The 25,337-nt window shown below is 41.3% G+C and overlaps 1 protein-coding gene and 1 pseudogene across 2 annotated transcripts in view; both read left to right on the top strand.

The window, feature by feature from the left end:
- Positions 1-548: 548 nt before the first annotated feature.
- Positions 549-25,337, top strand: part of Zfp708 (zinc finger protein 708) — a 51,625-nt gene continuing 26,836 nt past the window's right edge. The window contains exons 1-2 of one of the 2 annotated variants that reach the window (XM_063282852.1): positions 549-640; positions 1,550-2,158. In XM_063282852.1, the coding sequence (XP_063138922.1) occupies positions 2,117-2,158 (42 nt within the window). In that variant the 5' untranslated portion in view covers positions 549-640; positions 1,550-2,116. Of the gene's footprint in view, positions 2,159-25,337 lie in introns of both variants that reach the window. The other variant, XM_039103568.2, reaches the window with a different exon arrangement.
- Positions 2,153-13,656, top strand: LOC134485872 (60 kDa heat shock protein, mitochondrial-like; annotated as a pseudogene).

Here is a 25,337-nt window from a genome sequence, read left to right as displayed (position 1 = left end):
CCTCCTGACTTCATGGAACCTGTCCATCACCCAGCTCAATTCCTTCTTTTCATTTCAATACATGAGTAGTTGCCACTAAGTGGCTGCCATCGGAGCCTGTCTTGAAAACTCATTTGAAAGGCTTAGCTATGACTTCTCAAGGTAGTGTTTTGTAGTTGTCTCAAAGTAAAAATTGAGTCAAAATGAAGTTCTTATAATTAGCAGAGCTGAGTGTGAAACCACAGTAAAGTGACCCAAAAAAGCTAGTAAATTTAATAAACTTTACTGTAAACATCTTAGTTGCGAGCAGAGGATTTTAAAAGCAGGCGGATTTTGACTGACTGCCTCCCTCTAGCGGCAGAGACTGAGTGTTTCTATCCTTTTCCAGCACCACACAGGATTCAGCGATTCTTGGATCGCTATTACACAGACTTATGGGAAATGTAGTCTCCCTCAATGTGACAGACTTATGGGAAATGTAGTCTCCCTCAATGTGACAGACTTATGGGAAATGTAGTCTCCCTCAATGTGACGTAACAAGCAAGGGAAGCCTAGGCTTCCTTTGAGTTCTCTCTGCTCATGTTTAGCCCTTCACAGCCAGTCCTCCAATTTGGACTCAAGTTTCTTACTACCCTGCTGGGGTTGGATCTTTGAGGTGAAGGTTGGTCCAGGTTGCCGTGCAGCCCACCAGGCCTGAGGGATTGTGCAGGGTGGGCAGGTAGTTCCATCTTTGAAGGAGTTGTCATGGGGCATCTAGGAAGTAGGGAGTGAAAGACCCCCAAACTTGGGGAGACTCTCGCTCCAGTCACGGGTTGAGGTGCCCCCAAGAAACGGGAGTAGCCAGTCTTGATGTAACAGCAAGAGGTAGCGTTTATTAACGAGATCCCGGACCGACATGTATCTCACACAGGAGACAGAGGAATCGGCCCCGAGCCTCTTCAGGCATGGGTTTATATAGGAGAAGCCAGGGGGTTTCACGTGCTTATCAGCAAGGGAAATGGGTACAAGGTCTCATCTGCAAGCAGTACGTGCGGGCTGGGGTGTTCTCAATATAGTAGAACGTCTTATCTTTATCTGTAGAGCAGGGAGTCCATCCGTCCGGATGGCCCCCTTCCTGGAACAATCCCTTGACCTTGTTTTTAGGCTTGGCCGGGCACATCTCAGGCCAGCTCTGTCCTGTCCCCTTATCTGCTGTTCTTTTGCAGTTTTTATGAAGTTTTTATTTTAACTCTTCAGGAGAACCTCTCTTTGGAGGGGCTGTTCTAACCAAGCTGGGCTACTGAGTCAGGATTTAAATCAGCACTGGGGAGAGGGCGACAGCGACGGTTCTGGGAGCAGCCATCAGTCTGCTGCTGCTTCAGTCCATCCAAGAATCTCCTTGGCATGACTGGTCGGCGGCTGCCTGCCCCCTGAAGCCTGCTCTCTCAGGGAGCTCTCTTTCCAGCTTGGCTGTGGAAAATCTGCTCGCAACTAAGATGTTTACAGTAAAGTTTATTAAACTGGTACTAGCTGACTCACTCCCATCTAGCTGTAGTCAGGTTTCTCAGCAAAATGTTTTACTGTTCTTCAGACCTTAAAAGACATCAAAGAATTCACTCTGAGGAGAGGCCCTATGAGTGTGAGGAATGTGGCAAAGCCTTTCCCAGTCCTTCAGACGTTACTCAACATGCAAGAACCCATAAGAGAATGAAGCAATATACCTGTGACGAATGTGGCGAGTGCGTTACTATTCAGACAACATTTTCTGACCTCCGTAAAATTCGTCTTGAGGGAAATCCGTCTGAATGTGAGAGATGTCGAAAGACCTTTCAAAGGTTCTTAATGTAAAGCATGCAAGAGTGTTCAGACAGCTATCCTTCACATGGGAAGGACATGGCAGATGTTTTATGTATCATTCAGCTGTTGCTCAACCACAAGCAATTCACACCTGAGAGAAACCCTACACATGTGCAGAAAAGGCCGAGGGTTCATTTGTTCCTCATGTCTGTATGAACATTGGAGAATTCATTCTGATGAGGAAGCCTTCAAAAGCAATGTGTGCGACAAGTCCTTTACCTGTTCTTCACACCCTAAGTATCCCAAAGACTTCATATTGTCGAGACACTCTCCATGTACAAACACTATGCCTAAGCCTTGAATGATAATTCAAGTCTTCATCATCGCCAAAGAATTGACACAGGTGAGAACACCCATAGATGCAAATGTCCTTGTTAGCTGTAGACAGCCATGCATATGATGATACAGCCTAGCATTTCCTGGGGGACTCTCAATTAGGTATTTGACTCAGTCAGATTAGCCTGTAGGCATATTTTGGGGAGCATTTTCTTGATTGCTACGTGGTGTGCGTTAGTCTACCCAAGGGTCAGGAGTGCCATTCCATAGCAAGTGTCCCTGGGTTACACAGAAATCTGGGTGAAGGAGCAGATCCAAATATGGAGCAAGCAGGCATATTTCCTCTACAGCAGTGCCTCTCATCTTTCCTAACGCTGTGACCCCAATGCAGTTTTTCATCTTGTGGTGACCCCCAACCATAAAATTATTTTCATTGCTACTTCTAAACTGTAATTTTGATGTTGTTATGAATCATAATGTAAATATCTCGTAGACAGATGATCTACCAAAGGAGTCACAACCCACAGGTTGAGAACAACTGCTCTATGATTTCTGCTTTAGTTCCTGCTCTGGCTTCCCAGGATGATGAGCCTTTAAGCTTCAAGCTGAAATGTGTCTTCCTCTAAGTTGTTTGGGGTCATGACATTTGCAATGGGAAGAGAAAGCAGAATAAGACAGCAATAAATGTGTGAAAGATTTTCACTCCTCCTTATACTTGAGTTGTCACCAGACTCTATACACGAGATAGTGTCACACAGCCTTTAGGTTTGTTCAAACTTCACTGGACACCAGAGCATTCACAAGGAAAACCAAAAAGGTATTGGAAAACTATTGAACAATTCTAATCTGCAGCATTATTTACATAATTGTTTTATATGACAACCATGTAGTCCTTATCACTATGGTTATGTAGTATTGTTTCAGGTCAAGTAATAAACATTTGATGGTTCTTTCTTCATAAGTTGCTTTGCTTAGAGTTGTGGCAATGACTTAGGTGTTTTTCTAGTTCTTTGTCATTGGAATTTTGCAATAAATTATACTGAATGTATTGAATGCGTTTATTACTCTAGGTGTTTTTACAAAGTGAGCTCTGCAAATCTCAGAACATGTCTTTCTGCCTTCCTATAAGTGATGCTTTTTGGTATTTTCAAATTTTGCTTATAAAAAAGCCCTTCACTTCTTTTGTTAGGGTTATTTCTGGATGTCACCTTGAAAAAGCTTTCTAAACTAGGTGCTATCTGTCCTAATTACTTCCTCTGCGAGCATCTTCTTTTACAGAGGCAAATATTGGTGTTGATTTTTGTGAACAGCTATTTTACTGATAGTGTTTATCTTTGTATTAATTAGGGATTCTAACGAAGTAGAAAATTTTGTCAACAAAAGCAAATTGGAGAGGAAAGGGCTCGCTTTCTTTCTTTCTTTCTTTCTTTCTTTCTTTCTTTCTTTCTTTCTTTCTTTCTTTCTTTCTTTCTTAAATACACTTCCAGGTAACAATCCATCACTTTGTGAAGTCAGGGTAGGAAATGAGGTAGGGCAGGAATTTGGAGGCAGGAACAGTAGAGAGGGCTTGGAGTAATGCTGTTTACTGCCTCCCTTCCCATGGCTTGTTCAGCTCACTCGTTCGCTCTTTCTTTCTTTCTTTCTTTCTTTCTTTCTTTCTTTCTTTCTTTCTTCCCTTTCTTCCTTCCTTCCTTCCTTCTTTCCTTTCTTTTGTTCCTTTTCTTTTAATAAATATTCATTTTTTAATTAAAAAATCTTTTTAAATGTGTTTTTGTGTTTTACCTGCACATATGTCTGTGTGAGGATGTCAGAATCCCAGGAACTGGATTAATACATGGGATCTGCCACGTGGGTGCTGGGAATTGAACCTCTGGGTCCTCTGGAAGACCAGCTAGTGCTCTTAACTGCTGAGTCATCCCTCCAGCTCCTCAGCCTGCTTTCTTACAGTACCCAGGACCTCAAGACCAGTTGTGGCACTGCCCATGGTGAGCTGGGCCCTCCAACATTTACATTAGTCAACACAATGCCCCACAGACTTGACCATAGGCCAGTCTGGTAGGGACTTTTTCTCTGTTGAGCTTCTCTTCCAAAATGACTCTGGCTTGTGTCAAGATGGCATAACATGAGCCAACATGATCATACTTAAAGTTTTGGTAGTGTATACAGCAAGGTCTTTTAGTATACATTCATGTCATGATTTTTTTTTCCTTTCTAATTTTTCCCTTTGCCTATCTATATTTTCTTCTTTCTTTCTTAAAGAATTTGAGAACAATATTGGAAAAGTAGAGATATTAGGATGTGGTGGGAAATACTAAAAAATGCACCATCACCATCCCATCCTAACACCAGCTACTCTCTGGCCCCAGTAGTCAGCCACTTCCATGGTTAGCCCCATGTAGCCACCGCCAATCTCGTAGTTCTTTTGTGTGGATTCTGTTCACATTCCCAGCTTTCTGCTCTCTGTGGGTAGCAGTGACAAATCCCCATAACCCTGTAAAATCAAAACTTTAGAGGCTTGCACTATATCAATCAGATTTATATCACTAAATTCTCACTCCACAAAATGTCCACATAATAAACTCAGAGCCAATTGATATTGATATAGACTGCCCACTTAGATAAGACAAATTGTCCTGTAATTATCCACCTCTTATAGGATATCCATAGCTACCTGTGGCTATTTAAAGCCATGCAGAATCTGTATCATCTTTCTCTTCCACCAGCTTCCTTCCTTTCTCTCCCTCCTTTCTCTTCCATCTTCCAAGAACACTCAGCCTACCTTCCTGTCCAATCACAGGCTCTAGGCTTGTCTTTCCCCTGCCCTCACCCGCTTACAGACAGCAATCTACATTCCCCCTTTTTTGCCCAATTAAAAGGCCCTTTTCTCTCAGATATAAATTTAGCATAACTATTACTATTTTGTAATTTATAACATATAAGATACACCTAATACCCAGTCCACCATTTTGTCAAATAAAGCACTCTGCCATCTATCCTAACTTAAAAAGGCTTATAATTTTATATCTGTTATGTCCTGATTTAGCTTGTATACTATCTGAAAACTATCTTCTCAAATAAATAGCTGGGGTTGGCTGTGACACTATAACTAGTATTTCAACCCCATCAGAAACCCAAGAGTGACTAATATCGGAAAATATAAGAAGCCTAACACAGCTTCTAGACCTGAAACAATTTGTAGAGACAGCTGCCCCAGTATGTCGGGAAGTTGGAGCATCAATCTTCAGCCTTCTGGCCCAGGAATCTGACAGACCTTAGTGAAACAGGAATTAAGGACTAGCTAATTCTGTCTTGGCAAAACTAAGCTGTCCTAACTTGTAACTTGTGTCCTCTCAAGAACAGTACATGTCTGTAGGAGAAATAGACAATTTTTTCCCAGTGGCTACCTAGCCACAATATATCTCACCTGGAGGTAGAGATGTTCAGCTGCTTCTTTGAATCTATAAATGGGGAGTAGCTATGTCTCAACAAATGAATAAATGACATTAATTGTCACATTCTGTGGATTTCTGACGTTTTTGAAAACTATGTAAAGTAATCTGGACTATTGTCCATTAACTACCCTTAGCTATGTCTAATAAAAATATCTTGAAAACACCCTAACAGTAAACTCAGAGCCATGAATTTGTTCTATAGCCCTTAACTCATGTGGTTAATCATCTCACATCAGTTTGTAATGACATTTATAGAAAGACTGGGTCCAAGCCTTGTTGTATTCTTAAATGCATTGTATAGGCACAATGCCTATATGAGAGTAAGAATGTTAATCTCAATTTTACACCAATAGGAAATCCATACCAATGAAAACCTTAAATTTGTATCAAAATAAATTCTATACCACAATAAGAAATTATGACTTCAATTTAATAACTATTGTAAAGATTACTATCAAATGAGATTATGGCTATACAATCTATTCTAGATAATTCCCCCCTGTTAAATTATGACCATTTCTAAATTCCCCCCGAAAGACAACCTTAGAAGTCCAGGGAACTGGGGTGATGAGTCTTCATAACTAGCTGTATATGGACAGTGAGATATCTTTGAAGGGTTGGGGAGTAGGAAAAATGGGGGAGTTGTTTGGCCTTAAGAAGGCCACACCAACCATTGTCGTAGTCTCTGATGACTGTCCTGACTGGATCCAGCTGAAAGTCCCTGAGGTCAGGAGTTCAGGCAGGTCAGTTCAGCATGTCTGATGATTGATCTCAACAAAGCTGTACATTCTGCAATATACAAATCTCAAAACAAAATTTAAGTATCATCAAGATATCTGTGTGGATTGTTTCAGTCTGTGTAGGGTGTACAGACTGGTTAAGATGAAACTGTGCTCTAATAAATCATTTGTGCCATGTGAAGGATAGCACAAAGAACTTTTTTTTTGTTTGATCCACCTGAATCTATTTTCAGGTAGTCTTCCTCTGTCATATCTGACCCATATAACTCTGGAAGGTGTATAGACACTAATCACCTTTTCTAAAACTGTAAAGACAAAACTTTTCTCCCAAATCAGCATATCCTTGAACCAGGGGCTTAGTCAGGGTTTCTATTCCTGCACTAACATCATGGCCAAGAAGCAAGTTGGGGAGGAAAGGGTTCATCCAGCTTACACTTCTACATTGCTGTTCATCACCAAAGGAAGTCAGAACTGGAACTCACACAGGGCAGGAACTTGGAGGCAGGAGATGATGCAGAGGCCACGGAGGGGTGCTGCTTACTGCTCCATTCCCCTGGCTTGCTCAGCTTGCTTTCTTGTAGAACCTAGGGAGGGCACCACCCACAACGGTTTGGGTCCTCTCCCCTGGATCACTAGTTGAGAGAATGCCTTACAGCTGGATCTCATGGAGGTATTTCCTCAATGGAGGCTCCTTTCTATGTGATCAGCTTGTGTCAAGTTGACACACAAAATCAGCCAATGCAGCCAGTAACCAGAAAAACCTTTAGCAGACCTATCTCCTAGAGGAATAATGTAAGCACAAAACTCAAAATCACACATATTTTGAAAATTAAAACAATCCAAAACAAAAGAAGTAAATTAAAATACTGTATGAGCTTATTCTTAGGCTTTTTCTATTCTGCCATGCCAGGAAATTAACCCAAAATTCCTGTGGCACCCACATTCAAAAAATATGAATTTCCAGAAGACTGTATTACACTGTGTATCTGTTAGGCTCTCTACCTGGAGCCACAGGCATCCATACCTATTCATAGCAGGCAATTATCACTGCTCTTTACTTGGAGTCAGTAATTTTCCCTATCCTAGTTCCAAACCGTGGGTGAAATTCCCCAAGTGATTTGGACAAAATCTGTATATAAATCTCCTAAAAGCAAATAAACCAGCCTTTGAATTGAATCATACTCCAACCAACATCTGCTAAGGAAGCAGGCAGCTTCCAGTGTCTAGCACTGTGGCTCAGAGCAGCCTGCACTTTTCATAGCAGGGGACCTCAGAGCCCTCTTTCTTTGTTTCAAGGTTCCCACACTAGGCCATCAAAGGACCCACCTCTTCATGCCTCAAGGTGTAGACCTTTTAGCTGATGCTGTAGCTGTTACAATGGGGCATAAAGGAAGAACAGTGATTATTGAACAGAGTTGGGGAAGTCCCAAGATGACAAAAGATAGGGTCACTGTCACAAAGTCAATTGATTTGAAGCATAAATAAAAAATAATCAGAGCTAAACTTGTTCAGGATGTTGCCAATAACACAAAGAAAAGGTTAGGGAAGGCACCACTGCCACTGTTCTGGCATGGTCTATTGCCAAGGAGGGCTTTGAGAAGATCAGCTAAGGGGCTAATCCATTGGGATTATGGAGAGGTGTGATGTTGGCTTTTGATGTTGTAATTGCTGAACTTAAGAAACAATCTAAACCCATGACAACTTTTGAATAAATTGCTCAGTTTGCTACAATTTCTGCAAATGGAGACAAAAACATTGAGAACATAATTTCTGATGCAATGAAGTAGGTTGGAAGAAAGGGGGGCATCACAGTGAAGGATGAAAAAGCCCTGAATGATGACCTAGAAATTACTGAAGGCATGAAGTTTGATAGAGAATATATTTCCCATATATTATTAATACATCAAAAGTAAAAAATATGAATTCCAAAATGCCTATGTTTTGTTGAGTGAAAAGAAAATTTTTAGTGTTCAGTCCATTGTACCTTCTCTTGAAATTGCCAATGCTCATTGGAAGCCCTTGGTCATACTCACTGAAGATGTTGACGGAGAAGCTCCAAGCACTCTGGTTTTGAACAGGCTAAAAGTTGTTCTTCAGGTTGTAGCAGTCAAAGGTCCAGGGTCTATGGACAATAGGAAGAACCAGCTTAAAGATATGGCTATCACTACTGGTGCTGCTGTGTTTGGAGAAGAGGGGTTGAATCTAAATCTTGAAGATGTTCAAGCTCATGACTTAGGAAAAGTTGGAGAGGTCATTGTCACCATGATGATGCCCTGCTTTTGAAAGGAAAAGGTGACAAAGCTCACATTGAAAAATGTACTCAAGAAATCACTGAACAGCCAGACATCACTAATGAATATGAAAAGGAAAAGCTGAACTTTCAGATGGAGTAGCTGTGCTGCAGGTTGGAGGGAGAGGTGATGTTGAAGTGAATGAGAAGAAAGACAGAGTTACATAAGGGGCATTTGTCTTATTCCAGCGTTTTCATTTTTCTCCATATAATGAAGATTGTTTCAGTACATTGAGTTCTGATAGGATATACAAGATTCGTTTCTTTTCTTTCCTTCCTTCCTTCCTTCCTTCCTTCCTTCCTTCCTTCCTTCCTTCCTTGTTTCTTCCTTCCTTTCTCTCTCTTTCTTTCTCTTCCTTTCTTTCTTTTTTAATTTCTTTCTTTCTTTCTTTCTTTCTTTCTTTCTTTCTTTCTTTCTTCCTTCCTTCCTTCCTTCCTTCCTTCCTTAATTTCATTCTTTCTAACGGTTTGGCTTGTGGCCTATAATGTGGTCTATTTTAGAGAAGATGTGCCACTGAGCAGAGCATATTCATTCTGTTGTTGTGCATAGTGTTCTGTAGCTATCTTTTAAATCTTGTTGATGTTTTGCATGTTTATCTTGGAAGATCCTTTGCACATGATTGGTTTGTTTGAAGGACCTATGTAGGTGTGAGAATGCAATATGGAGATGTCCTGTTTTTATTTTCTCTGAACTGTTTGATTTCCATGCCTTTTAATGTTATCTAGGGGGAACTGAAAACCTGTTGGTTTTGTGTGGGAATATTTACATTAGTTTTGTCTGTGTTTACTTACATGAAGTGGTGCTCTTCTTTACTTCTGATTAGTTTTTGTTTAAAGTAATCTATCAGGTAGGATTACTCATGTATGTGTTCATAGCTTCATCTGCTTTACAGTTTGATGACGTGGTCCAGCAGGTCGTTCTTCACTGATGAGGTCTTGAGAGAGAAAGGGCCTGGACAAAGTTCATAAGATACAGAGGAATGATGATAGTGAAGATTGTGATGGCTTAAGGAACTCCCATTTTATGCAAGGCATCCATCTTGGTACCCACTAGATGTTTGTCTCTTATTCCAGTCCCTAGAAGATAAGTACCCAGAAACTCTGACCAGTGACTATCTGCTCCCTATGATGGACTGACTGCTTTTTGGCTTTTGTAACCTGCTTATACACCATTACGGACTCTTTTGACGTTGTTTTGACTACTTAATCTTGGCAGAGTAGAACAGCTCTTGGGCTGCTTGCGCAGATACGCAAAGTCTTGTGGCTTCTACATTTAAAAATTCTTTCTTCACCCCTTTTAGATGAGAATCTCAAGTTTGACTCAGCGAGTATTGTCGTGCTAGCAGCTTTAATACATTTAACTAATTATATAATCCAGATCAAGTCTATTCTCTTTTCCCAGGGGTTACAAACCCCATAAAAATATAAGAAAATCTGGGGTCAGGAGGTCTTGCACAACCTATGCCTTATGCCAAGCAAGCTTATTAAGAAGTACAGTGAATTCTGTCTGTGGGGCTAAATAGGACAGAGTCAGCAGAAAGTATCACACAATGGACAGAGTCAGCAGGAACTATCATACAATGGTACAAAGTCAACAAGAATCCGTGGATGTCTATATGCAGGTTTGGGCAGGCACAAGATAAGGCAAGGCCTATGATTGGGCAGTGAAAAAGAAAGGCAGGCTGAAAATTTGAGACACTAGACAGAGTACTGAGACAAAGAGTACTGGGAAGGAAGGACAAGGAAGATGGAGGAAGAGAAGGATGACCCAGACCCATGTGGCTTTAAATAGCCACAGGTAGCTATGGATATCTTATAAGGGATGGATAATTATAGGACAATTTGTCTTATCTATGTGGAAAGTTTATATTAATATCAATTGGCTCTGAGTTTATTATATGGACATTTTGTGGGGTGAGAATTTAGTAATATAAATCTGATTGATAAATTGCATGCCTCAAGAGTTTTGATTTTACCAGGTAAAGGGGTTTGCGACAGTTAACTGTGAGATGCACAGTTATTTCACAGGGCTGTCATGACATCGGCTCACCATGGAAATAAAGCGAGTATAGACATTTCAGAAGTCTGGCCAGAAAGTCTGCAGAGATGAGAACACCCCCCTGGTGCCATGTGGCCCGCTGATGCTGGTGCTAACGTGAGATGGTATTTCTTTTTTATTGTTTTATTTTTTTCTGCTACAAGAAGCTAATCAAACTATGTTGCACAAAAGGAAGAAAGGTACTCAAGAACACAATAGACCTAGCACATAGCAGCCTGGAACTGATTACCATATTCCAGTGAGAAGTGTTGGGTTCTTAGGATCTGAAGCCACAGCTTCTCCAAGCCTACGGCCCCAAGCTTTTCCAAACATATCTCTGGCTTAGAGAAGGAGCTGTGTTCCTTCTCTGTACACCAAGTTCTCAGAGAAAAGCTCCCTAGGCCCTGGTTCCATGCTTTTACTGGCTCTCAAGCATGTTCCTGGTTTTGAGAAGGCCAGGGTCCTTTCCATACATCAGGGCCTCAGGGAAAGCCTGAGTTGATCAGTCCACTTCTGGATAGTTGGATTTTTCAGTGTTTAACTCTGTAGGTATTTTCTAGCTGTTTTGTTTTTGACAAGAGACTGTTCTTTTGAATTCAGTGTATTAATCTGTCATTTAATCAGTCTGTGAAACCACTTGCATTCAGAGTTATAACTGAGAAGGGTTGGCTTTTGTGTATGATTTTTTTTTTACCCTGGCTTCTTGCAAGTTCCTTTCCTTATATATTGGTAGTTTTGGATTTTGCTGGAGAAAAATAAGGTTAATAAAGAGGTTAATAAAAATTGTTCCAATGCTGACATATATCTTGTTTATTTGATAATTTGGCTTTGATTAATAGGAAATTAATTGCTCATTAGATACCGTACTGGCTAGTTTCAGAACACAAGCTAAAATAATCAGATGAAGGAGTCCCAATTGAGAAAATATCTCCATAAGGCAGGGCTGTATGTATTTACTTAATTGGTTGATGTGGGAGGCCCCAGCCTCTTATGGATAGTGCTGTCCCTGGGCTGGTGGTGCTGGGTTCTTCTATAAGAAAGTGGTCTGAACAAGCCATGTGGAGCAGACCAGTTAAGCAGCACCACTCCATGGCCATGCATCAACTTCTACTTCCAGGTTCCTGCTGTAGTTGAGGCTCCATCTTTAAGTGATGGACTGCACTACGGCAATGTAAGCCCAATAATCCCTTTCCTCCCCAACTTGCTTTTGGTCACAGTGTTTCACTGCATCAATAGAAACCATAACTCTGATATGGGACTTCATTTTCTTTCCCGTTCCTTACTGGGGATAGTTTTATTTGTTTGTGTTCAATGCTGGCATTTTCATGAGGCACTGGAAAAGGAAAACTGAGTGAGTTCTGGATACGTTCACAACAATCATGAAGCGAAGTTCCCAGAAGGAATAACGCCTATACCTGTGTTAAATGTTCAAAGCACACCCCCATTATGAAAAGGTATTACAACTTGGGAGCCAAGTTTCTTGGGCTATCTTAGCTCACAAATACCCCTTTATTGACAGACCTTTGCATGATTTACCATCATTATGGGTCTTGGGTAAATTATTTTGGAATGTATACAATAGTGTTCTGCTCTCACCTACCCAGATTTCATCAGAAAGATCTGAGTTCAAAGCAGAGACTTCTCTCTCCTGTACCCTACGCATGTGACCTTTCCATCCATGTGCTTTCAAGAAACATTGATTGAGCTTGGCAGCATGGGCAGCATCGTCCACATTCATATATTTAATGTGCTTCACACATTGAAGATACAGCCATGAGAAAGATATATGCAGCATTACACTGCTATTAGAGACAAGTTGATCTGTCTAGGCCATGTTTGACATGTTCAGTGCTTCTAACATTATCTCTGTGTGAAGAAGTGAAGGTTAAAGCTAAGTTGTGTTGCTGTAAAATTATTTAAAATGCTGTATTTGATCCCACACTAGATCCAGCACTGTAGTGCCCCGAGATATCTTCATCTCAGTTAGCAAAGCATCTAACCCACTTTGCTCTGTCCCATATCACACTGCTGATGGCTTCTCTCTGAGCCTGGCAACAATCTCTCTACCCATCTGGATCCCAAGGCAGGTTGCCACCATGCCAGACAAACACATCCCAATTCTGTGGCAGGCCATTGTTTCCAGCCACCACATACTCTCTTGAATTCAATTAAATCACCACATGAAAGAACATACAATACAATAACCTCTGAACCAATTGATAATATATAATTGCCCACCTAGACATACAAAGCCCTGTACACATCCATCCCTTAAGAATATTCATAACAGCCTATAAATGTGCAGAGAGGAATCTTAATATCCGCCTCTATGTTCTCTTGGCTGTTTTCCTCTCTCTGGTTCCAGTCTCCTCCTCCTCTCTAAAACTTTTATCCTGCCCATCCTTCTTCCTCATCCAATGACAGGCCACATTCTATCTTGTACCTGTCTTCCCCTCCATAACGACATCATCCTACAAAGTTGCACTAGACGCTAGAGTGTCTGAAAAACAAGAGAGCAGTATGAGCAAGCACCAGCAGTTCCTGTTTCTCTGCTTGCTTATTTCACCCAGTCACAGTGCTGCTTCATCCCTATCCTTCCATTCATCTTCTGTCATGGTGGACTGGACCCTCAATGTGTGAGACAAAGCAAACTTCTTCAGTATGTGACTTGCCAGATATCACAACAACAAGAAACGTCACAAACAGCAGAATGTCCTGGTAGCAAGGTATGGTGGTAGAGGCTTATAGTCCCAGCACTTAGGACATAGAAGATGGAGGGCTGGAGTCAAGGGCATCTTCAACTACACAGGGATCATGAGGTCCACTTGTTCAGTATGAGGCTCAGCCTCAGTCCAGAAAGTAGATTGTAATTCTTAACGGTTAACAGCACATGGACTGAGTTACTTAGCATTGAATATTATATTGCAGCATTCCTAGTTTGAAGCTCCACAGAATGGGACAGCCCTGATGGATAGAATCTTTATATGTAAACCCAGGAGTTTGTGTGCTGTGTGCACATAGGACTACAATGGTGATTAGCTAAGGCAGTTGTACACAGAGAGATAAATGTATGAGATGTGTTTATACTTTTTAATATGTGTGTATATATATATAATATATATATATTATATATATATAATATATATATATATATATATATATATATATATGGCTAATTTGCTTGCATTTTTGTCTGTTATGTACATGCATTGCCTACAGAAGCCACAAGGGGGCTTTGGATCCTCAGAAGCTGAAGTTACAGATGATTTTTGGCAATCTTGCTGATGCTGAGAATAGAACCTGTGGGCTTCTCTAAGAGCAGTCAGTACTCTCGGTCAGTGGTTCTTCTCTTTAACCTCTGAAATGTGTAGGCCAGGGGAGCCTTGACTCCTGATATTTGTTCTCCCATCTCTTTACCATAACATGATATTTTCTCTTTGCTGCTTTTATACATTAATATTTATCTTTGAGATTATAATATAATAACATCATTTCTCACCTCCCATTTCTTCCTTCAAACCTTCCCATATATCCCTTTTGAACCGATGGCCACTCTTTCATATATATGTCCCTAAATACATAATACTACCTTCTAAGTCTGTATTTTTTTTTTTAAGATTTTTATTTCTTTTATGTGTGTGAGTACACTGTTGCTGTCTTCAGACACACCAGAAGAGGTCATCAGATTCCATTACAGATGGTTGTGAGTCACCATATGATTGCTCGGAATTGAACTCAGGACCTCTGGAAGAGCAGTCAGCGCTCTTAACCACTGAGCCATCTCTCCAGCCCCATGGTATTTTTACTTACATGTTTTCAAGGATGACCATTTGGTATTGGAAAACTAGTTAGTGCACTCATCCCTGAGGAAGACTATTCTTTCCTCAGCATTCATGGTTGCTTATGGTTCTTTCTATAGGATTGAGATTTTTCTGATCCATGTTAGCATGTCTAATGGGTCCTTGTTCAGGTCATGTTTAGGCAGTCATGCTGTTGGGACTTTATGCTGTAGCATATGACATTCCTAGAAGACAGGACATCACAGCAAACTCCCTGTTCCCCTTGCACTCTTTCTGCCACCTCCTCCATAATAAAAGCATTAAGAGTTGTTTTGTAGCTCTAACCATTGGGACTGAGCTCCACAACTCTACATTTTGATTGTTTTGTTGTTTTCTGTCTATTGCAAAGAGCAGTCTCCTTGATGAGGAATGAGGACTACACTTTCCTATGTGTATAAGAATGAATATTTGGAATGTACTTAGGGGTTATGCTGGACTTCAATGGTGATTTCAGAGGTTCCTGAAAGTTCTGGTTGTATTCTCCAAGATTCATGTTTTCACTGGATAGTTGACTGGGTTTCAGTATTAGGCAAGCTTTTGTCCTGTTGAAGTCTTAAGTCTAATTAGAGATTTGTTGTATACCACCAAGTTGTGTGTGTCACTACTACTACTGTGGGTAATTTTGCCATGCTGTTCATTGTTGTGGTTCATAGACATCATACCTGTAGATGACTGCTGGTTGCTTCCCCTCTTTAGAAGCTTTCATGGTACCTTCTGTTACCATGGAAGCTAGTCCAAAGGGAGGAGGCACTCAGGTTAGTTCTGTTGAGGCCTCTTGGCATGTGTATTTCAGTGCCTGGTCTCTTCTGCAATAGGGACTTACCTTACCAAGAACAATCATAATAACCTGTAGTGTTTTGGGAGGCTCTTGGACAACCCTGGCCAATAAGTCAAAAAAGGAGTTCTGGGGCTTTTGTTAGTTGATCTTTGGCTTTTAGAGGAAGCACTAGCTAAGATGGGAAAAATTCCTTTAAACTATAAATGTGATTTATACATCAACTTGCATGTATTATAGGAATTTTAAGGTAGACAGTTAGTAGTGTAATGCTTTATGATGTTTTCAGACTTTCTTACTGGTATCCTACCTGCCTCCCTCATGTATTTATCGACCTCTCTCCCCAATTAGAGTCCACTTCCCATCAGACTACTTATATTCCGCTATTCTCCTGTCTGTTGCCTCCTGCCTCTCCTCAACCCTAGGAATGGTCCCTTTTTACTTTCCTGATTTCTGCAGCTAGTGTCTTTGGAGCTAGGAACTACAGAGAGAATATATATTGTTTGTCCTTCCGGATTTGAGTTACCTTGCTCAATACAATCTTTTCTAGTTCTGTTTACCTGCAAATTTCATTATCCTTTTTTTCTTTTCAGCTGAATAGCATTTCATCAGATATATGTACCATATTTTCATTACCCATTTATCTGTTGAAAAACATTTAGGTTGTTAACATTTCCTACCTATTCTGTAGAGATCAGAAATGTTTGTGGCTGAGCAAGAATCGGTGAAGTAAAATGAAGGCTCCTTTGGGCATTTCCTAAGAATTGGTATAGCTAACGTCATATGGTAGGTGTAGTAGCTAAAAATACCATGACCATAAAGCAAGTTTTGAAGGAAAGGGTTTATGTGCCTTTCTTCCTACAGTAGTCCTTCACTGAAGCCTGGACAGGAAAACAGGCAAAAGCCTGGAGTCAGTAGCTGATGCAGAGTTGTTTGACCCTCAAGGGGTCATAACCTACATGCTGAAAACTGCTGTTATGTAGGCTTCCAGCAGAAGGTGTGGTTCAGATTAAAATTGTATCTTCCCACCTCAAGATTTGAATCAAAAGTATGTATTTCTACCTGTTCGCAGTAAATCTCCAACCTCAGTAAAACACACAACTCATTTGCACTACTTATAAGGTTCGTGGGTAGATTGAGCAGACTTTCCACTACACTACTCTATCCCCCAGCTATGAAATCCCTTGTACTTGCAGCCATGTGGTTCTGCTCCATCTTCCAACTCCTCTTCCACTGTCTTCTTCCTCCCTTGATCCCTACTCTTCCTCCACTCTCTAAAATCTCCAGGCCTACCTTTCCCTTCCACAGCCTAATCACAGGCTCTAGACTTTATTTGACCAGTTACAAAGTGGGGAGAAGGTTCACATGAAATCACCTGAGTATGTGATCCACTCCTACCGGGGGCAGCTCCTCTTAAGGAAGCTGAATTAACATCAGAATACAAACAGCATAAGGGCAACCCACAACATCTACCTCAAAGTCTTGACTAGAAGGGGACCTACCCACTTCAAACAAATAAAAAATCCCTCATAGGTGTGCCTTCTATTTCTGGATTCCAGTTAATTCCACTTGTAGTCAAGTACCAAGAATAGCAATCACAGGACAGAAGGGTTTATTTGGCTTATATTACCTGAATGGCTGTCCATTGGAAGAAGCCAAGGCTAGAACTCACACAGGGCAAGAACCTGGAGGCAGGAGCTGATACAGAGGCCATGGAGGGTGCTCCTTACTGGCTTGCTCCTCATGGCTTGCTCAGGCTGAATTTTTACAGAACTCAGAACTACCAAACCACAATTGCCCTGCCACATCAATCACTAATTGAGAAAATGAAATGTCCTACAGGTTTGCCTACAGCCCGATATTATAGCAGCATTTTCTCATCGAGGTTCACTCTGATGACTTTATCTTGTGTCAATTGAAATAAAACCCAGTCCCAGACCCGGTGAGAGAGAGACCCAACCGCCTGGTCAGGTGGGCACTCCGGAGGCTGCAGAGCGGAGGAGACCACCAACTCTGCTCACCCCTGCCCACATCCCTGGCCCAAGAGGAAACTGTATAAGGCCTCTGGGCTCCCGTGGGGAAGGGCCCAGGAGCGGCAGGACCCCTGTGCCTGAGACACCGCCGGAACCTGAAAGAAACAGACCGGATAAACAGTTCTCTGCACCCAAATCCCGTGGGAGGGAGAGCTAAACCTTCAGAGAGGCAGACAAGCCTGGGAAACCAGAAGTGACTGCTCCCTGCACACACATCTCGGACGCCAGAGGAAAAAGCCAAAGACCATCTGGAACCCTGGTGCACTGAAGCTCCCGGAAGGGGCGGCACAGGTCTTCCAGGTTGCTGCCGCTGCAGAGAGCCCGTGGGGAGCACCCCACGAGCGAACCTGAGCCTCGGGACCACAGGTAAGACCAAATTTTCTGCTGCAAGAAAGCTGCCTGGTGAGCTTGGGACACAGGAAAGCAGAATTTCTCTAGGACCGGGCACGTTCTGTGTTTACCGGAAGTCCCACACCCGCGGATCCCGGCCCGCAGCAGCTCTCTGCTCCCAGACCCGGTGAGAGAGAGACCCAACCGCCTGGTCAGGTGGGCACTCCTGAGGCTGCAGAGCGGAAGAGACCACCAACTCTGCTCACCCCTGCCCACATCCCTGGCCCAAGAGGAAACTGTATAAGGCCTCTGGGCTCCCGTGGGGAAGGGCCCAGGAGCGGCAGGACCCCTGTGCCTGAGACACCGCCGGAACCTAAAAGAAACAGACCGGATAAACAGTTCTCTGCACCCAAATCCCGTGGGAGGGAGAGCTAAACCTTCAGAGAGGCAGACAAGCCTGGGAAACCAGAAGTGACTGCTCCCTGCACACACATCTCTGACGCCAGAGGAAAAAGCCAAAGACCATCTGGAACCCTGGTGCACTGAAGCTCCCGGAAGGGGCGGCACAGGTCTTCCTGGTTGCTGCCGCTGCAGAGAGCCCGTGGGCAGCACCCCACGAGCGAACCTGAGCCTCGGGACCACAGGTAAGACCAAATTTTCTGCTGCAAGAAAGCTGCCTGGTGAACTCAAGACACAGGCCCACAGGAACAGCTGAAGACCTGTAGAGAGGAAAAACTACACGCCAGGAAGCAGAACACTCTGTCCCCATAACTGACTGAAAGAGAGGAAAACAGGTCTACAGCACTCCTGTCACACAGGCTTATAGGACAGTCTAGCCACTGTCAGAAATAGCAGAACAAAGTAACACTAGAGATAATCTGATGGCGAGAGGCAAGCGCAGGAACCCAAGCAACAGAAACCAAGACTACATGCCATCATCGGAGCCCAATTCTCCCACCAAAACAAACATGGAATATCCAAACACACCAGAGAAGCAAGATCTAGTTTCAAAATCATATTTGATCATGATGCTGGAGGACTTCAAGAAAGACATGAACACACTTAGGGAAGCACAGGAAAACATTAATAAACAAGTAAAAGCATACAGAGAGGAATCGCAAAAATCCCTGAAAGAATTCCAGGAAAACACATTCAAACAGTTGAAGGAATTACAAATGGAAATAGAAGCAATCAAGAAAGAACACATGGAAACAACCCTGGATATAGAAAACCAAAAGAAGAGACAAGGAGCTGTAGATACAAGCCTCACCAACAGAATTCAAGAGATGGAAGAGAGAATCTCAGGAGCAGAAGATTCCATAGAAATCATTGACTCAACTGTCAAAGATAATGTAAAGCGGAAAAAGCTACTGGTCCAAAACATACAGGAAATCCAGGACTCAATGAGAAGATCAAACCTAAGGATAATAGGTATAGAAGAGAGTGAAGACTCCCAGCTCAAAGGACCAGTAAATATCTTCAACAAAATCATAGAAGAAAACTTCCCTAACCTAAAAAAAGAGATACCCATAGACATACAAGAAGCCTACAGAACTCCAAATAGATTGGACCAGAAAAGAAACACCTCCCGTCACATAATAGTCAAAACACCAAACGCACAAAATAAAGAAAGAATATTAAAAGCAGTAAGGGAAAAAGGTCAAGTAACATATAAAGGGAGACCTATCAGAATCACACCAGACTTCTCGCCAGAAACTATGAAGGCCAGAAGATCCTGGACTGAGGTCATACAGACCCTAAGAGAACACAAATGCCAGCCCAGGTTACTGTATCCAGCAAAACTCTCAATTAACATTGATGGAGAAACCAAGATATTCCATGACAAAACCAAATTTACACAATATCTTTCTACAAATCCAGCACTACAAAGGATAATAAATGGTAAAGCCCAACATAAGGAGGCAAACTATACCCTAGAAGAAGCAAGAAACTAATCGTCTTGGCAACAAAACACAGAAAATGAAAGCACACAAACATAACCCCACATCCAAATATGAATATAAAGGGAAGCAATAATCACTATTCCTTAATATCTCTCAATATCAATGGCCTCAACTCCCCAATAAAAAGACATAGATTAACAAACTGGATACGCAATGAGGATCCTGCATTCTGCTGCCTACAGGAAACACACCTCAGAGACAAAGACAGACACTACCTCAGAGTGAAAGGCTGGAAAACAACTTTCCAAGCAAATGGTCAGAAGAAGCAAGCTGGAGTAGCCATTCTAATATCAAATAAAATCAATTTCCAACTAAAAGTCATCAAAAAAGATAAGGAAGGACACTTCATATTCATCAAAGGAAAAATCCACCAAGATGAACTCTCAATCCTAAATATCTATGCCCCAAATACAAGGGCACCTACATACGTAAAAGAAACCTTACTAAAGCTCAAAACACACATTGCACCTCACACAATAATAGTGGGAGACTTCAACACCCCACTCTCATCAATGGACAGATCATGGAAACAGAAATTAAACAGTGATGTCGACAGACTAAGAGAAGTCATGGGCCAAATGGACTTAACGGATATTTATAGAACATTCTATCCTAAAGCAAAAGGATATACCTTCTTCTCAGCTCCTCATGGTACTTTCTCCAAAATTGACCATATAATTGGTCAAAAAACGGGCCTCAACAGGTACAGAAAGATAGAGATAATCCCATGCGTGCTATCGGACCACCACGGCCTAAAACTGGTCTTCAATAACAATAAGGGAAGAATGCCCACATATACTTGGATATTGAACAATGCTCTACTCAATGATAACCTGGTCAAGGAAGAAATAAAGAAAGAAATTAAAAACTTTTTAGAATTTAATGAAAATGAAGATACAACATACGCAAACTTATGGGACACAATGAAAGCTGTGCTAAGAGGAAAACTCATAGCGCTGAGTGCCTGCAGAAAGAAACAGGAAAGAGCATATGTCAGCAGCTTGACAGCACACCTAAAAGCTCTAGAACAAAAAGAAGCAAATACACCCAGGAGGAGTAGAAGGCAGGAAATAATCCAACTCAGAGCTGAAATCAACCAAGTAGAAACAAAAAGGACCATAGAAAGAATCAACAGAACCAAAAGTTGGTTCTTTGAGAAAATCAACAAGATAGATAAACCCTTAGCCAGACTAACGAGAGGACACAGAGAGTGCGTCCAAATTAACAAAATTAGAAATGAAAAGGGAGACATAACTACAGATTCAGAGGAAATTCAAAAAATCATCAGATCTTACTATAAAAACCTATATTCAACAAAATTTGAAAATCTTCAGGAAATGGACAATTTCCTAGACAGATACCAGGTATCGAAGTAAAATCAGGAACAGATAAACCAGTTAAACAACCCCATAACTGCTAAGGAAATAGAAGCAGTCATTAAAGGTCTTCCAACCAAAAAGAGCCCAGGTCCAGACGGGTTTAGTGCAGAATTCTATCAAACCTTCATAGAAGACCTCATACCAATATTATCCAAACTATTCCACAAAATTGAAACAGATGGAGCACTACCGAATTCCTTCTACGAAGCCACAATTACTCTTATACCTAAACCACACAAAGACACAACAAAGAAAGAGAACTTCAGACCAATTTCCCTTATGAATATCGACGCAAAAATACTCAATAAAATTCTGGCAAACCGAATTCAAGAGCACATCAAAACAATCATCCACCATGATCAAGTAGGCTTCATCCCAGGCATGCAGGGATGGTTTAATATACGGAAAACCATCAACGTGATCCATCATATAAACAAACTGAAAGAACAAAACCACATGATCATTTCATTAGATGCTGAGAAAGCATTTGACAAAATTCAACACCCCTTCATGATAAAAGTCCTGGAAAGAATAGGAATTCAAGGCCCATACCTAAACATAGTAAAAGCCATATACAGCAAACCAGTTGCTAACATTAAACTAAATGGAGAGAAACTTGAAGCAATCCCACTAAAATCAGGGACTAGACAAGGCTGCCCACTCTCTCCCTACTTATTCAATATAGTTCTTGAAGTTCTAGCCAGAGCAATCAGACAACAAAAGGAGATCAAGGGGATACAGATCGGAAAAGAAGAAGTCAAAATATCACTATTTGCAGATGACATGATAGTATATTTAAGTGATCCCAAAAGTTCCACCAGAGAACTACTAAAGCTGATAAACAACTTCAGCAAAGTGGCTGGGTATAAAATTAACTCAAATAAATCAGTTGCCTTCCTCTATACAAAAGAGAAACAAGCGGAGAAAGAAATTAGGGAAACGACACCCTTCATAATAGACCCAAATAATATAAAGTACCTCGGTGTGACTTTAACCAAGCAAGTAAAAGATCTGTACAATAAGAACTTCAAGACACTGAGGAAAGAAATTGAAGAAGACCTCAGAAGATGGAAAGATCTCCCATGCTCATGGATTGGCAGGATTAATATAGTAAAAATGGCCATTTTACCAAAAGCAATCTACAGATTCAATGCAATCCCCATCAAAATACCAATCCAATTCTTCAAAGAGTTAGACAGAACAATTTGCAAATTCATCTGGTATAACAAAAAACCCAGGATAGCTAAAGCTATCCTCAACAATAAAAGGACTTCAGGGGGAATCACTATCCCTGAACTCAAGCAGTATTACAGAGCAATAGTGATAAAAACTGCATGGTATTGGTACAGAGACAGACAGATAGACCAATGGAATAGAATTGAAGACCCAGAAATGAACCCACACACCTATGGTCACTTGATTTTTGACAAAGGAGCCAAAACCATCCAATGGAAAAAAGATAGCATTTTCAGCAAATGGTGCTGGTTCAACTGGAGGGCAACATGTAGAAGAATGCAGATCGATCCATGCTTATCACCCTGTACAAAGCTTAAGTCCAAGTGGATCAAGGACCTCCACATCAAACCAGACACACTCAAACTAATAGAAGAAAAACTAGGGAAGCATCTGGAACACATGGGCACTGGAAAAAATTTCCTGAACAAAACACCAATGGCTTATGCTCTAAGATCAAGAATTGACAAATGGGATCTCATAAAACTCCAAAGCTTCTGTAAGGCAAAGGACACGGTGGTTAGGACAAAACGGCAACCAACAGATTGGGAAAAGATCTTTACCAATCCTACAACAGATAGAGGCCTTATATCCAAAATATACAAAGAACTCAAGAAGTTAGACCGCAGGGAAACAAATAACCCTATTAAAAAATGGGGTTCAGAGCTAAACAAAGAATTCACAGCTGAGGAATGGCGAATGGCCGAGAAACACCTAAAGAAATGTTCAACATCTTTAGTCATAAGGGAAATGCAAATCAAAACAACCCTGAGATTTCACCTCACACCAGTGAGAATGGCTAAGATCAAAAACTCAGGTGACAGCAGATGCTGGCGAGGATGTGCAGAAAGAGGAACACTCCTCCATTGTTGGTGGGATTGCAGACTGGTAAAACCATTCTGGAAATCAGTCTGGAGGTTCCTCAGAAAATTGGACATTGAACTGCCTGAGGATCCAGCTATACCTCTCTTGGGCATATACCCAAAAGATGCCTCAACATATAAAAGAGACACGTGCTCCACTATGTTCATCGCAGCCTTATTTATAATAGCCAGAAACTGGAAAGAACCCAGATGCCCTTCAACAGAGGAATGGATACAGAAAATGTGGTACATCTACACAATGGAATATTACTCAGCTATCAAAAACAACGAGTCTATGAAATTCGTAGGCAAATGGTTGGAACTGGAAAATATCATCCTGAGTGAGCTAACCCAATCACAGAAAGACATACATGGTATGCACTCATTGATAAGTGGCTATTAGCCCAAATGCTTGAATTACCCTAGATCCCTAGAACAAACGAAACTCAAGACGGATGATCAAAATGTGAATGCTTCACTCCTTCTTTAAATGAGGAAAAAGAATACCCTTGGCTGGGAAGGGAGAGGCAAAGATTAAAACAGAGACTGAAGGAACACCCATTCAGAGCCTGCCCCACAGGTGGCCCATACATATACAGCCACCCAATTGGACAAGATGGATGAAGCAAAGAAGTGCAGACCGACAGGAGCCGGATGTAGATCGCTCCTGAGAGACACAGCCAGAATACAGCAAATACAGAGGCGAATGCCAGCAGCAAACCACTGAACTGAGAATAGGTCCCCTATTGAAGGAATCAGAGAAAGAACTGGAAGAGCTTGAAGGGGCTCGAGACCCCAAAAGTACAACAATGTCAAGCAACCAGAGCTTCCAGGGACTAAGCCACTACCTAAAGACTATATATGGACTGACCCTGGACTCTGACCCCATAGGTAGCAATGAATATCCTAGTAAGAGCACCAGTGGAAGGGGAAGCCCTGGGTCCTGCTAAGACTGAACCCCCAGTGAACTAGACTATGGGGGGAGGGCGGCAATGGGGGGAGGGTTGGGAGGGGAACACCCATAAGGAAGGGGAGGTGGGAGGGGGATTTTGCCCGGAAACCGGGAAAGGGAATAACACTTGAAATGTATATAAGAAATACTCAAGTTAATAAAAAAAAAAAAAAGAAATAAAACCCAGCACAATGAGTTTCTTTTGGTGATGAAACAAAAGAGAACAATCTGATCTTTCCACTGTCTCATCTGAGAAGTAATCTCAGTGTTCATGGCATGAGAACAAACCTGGTGGTGAATAGTTGTCTGCGTTTGTGAAAGAGAATCTGGTGAAGTTCTGGTACAGCTCTCTCAAATATTAAATTGCTTACATGGATTAATGGAGGAAGACATGGGCAAGGACAGGTGATAATCTCAAAGGGTTTCTGGGGCTTATTGATAAGTAAGAGACATTTGTGTCCCCTGCCCCACTGCCCACACTGCATTCCAGTGTACACACAAAAACTGTTTGTTTTTTTCTCTCATTGATTTAGTGTCATAATGGGTGTTAAACCAGGGCCTCCTTCACTCTAGGCAAGTGCTTCACCAGTAAGTAGCCCCCTCTCTCTTTTGGTACTTTGAATTTGGGACATAGACTTGTGATTCTTCTGTCTCAAGCCCCAGAGTAGCTGAGATTTCAGAATATTTCCAGGAAACTTGGTTTCAAAAACCAAACTAAAGAGTTTGTGGTGGGTCCCAATGTAGCTTCTTGCTTCATTATTTTAAAGTAAAATTGAGTCAATGTGAATTTTTCCTCCTGCTATAAGAATCTACGTACACCTGAGCTTTTTTTTTTTTTTTTTTTTTTTTTTTTTTTTTTTATTCTCCATCTTTATTAAATTGGGTATTTCTTTTTTTGGGGGGGGTACAACTGATTTAATAGAAAATTGCTCTTTCGTTTTTCTTTTTTTTTTTTGTTAAGACCTTATATATTTAATACAGTGTGTTACCCCTGTACAAATGGAAAAAACTTAAGTTCAACATTTCTAGACCAATATGGCTGTTAATTTCTGTACAGTGCCAACTCAACACAGTAAACGGGGATACTTTTTTCCAAAGTTGACAGCACAGCTAAAGTTTCAAAAAAATTCAAATTATATATCTGTATATATATATTTATATTTATATAAAAAGACCAATAATAGCAGTGTGTTATGCATCAACAGCAGCAACAGCTTTTCCAGGTTCTGCAGTCATCTGAACAAAACTGTAGAGACATCCAGCACACCATTAAAAAAAAAAAAAGTAAAAAAACAAAACCCGAGAAAACAGCACAGTTCTGTTACTCTTGTGGTACCTGGCACCATTTTTTTTTTTAA

Source organism: Rattus norvegicus, chromosome 2 (assembly GCF_036323735.1).
Source record: "Rattus norvegicus strain BN/NHsdMcwi chromosome 2, GRCr8, whole genome shotgun sequence".
In the NCBI taxonomy this organism is placed as follows: Eukaryota; Metazoa; Chordata; class Mammalia; order Rodentia; family Muridae; genus Rattus; species Rattus norvegicus.
Note: the sequence above shows the minus strand (reverse complement) of the source record. Positions and strands in the feature narration are given on the sequence as shown.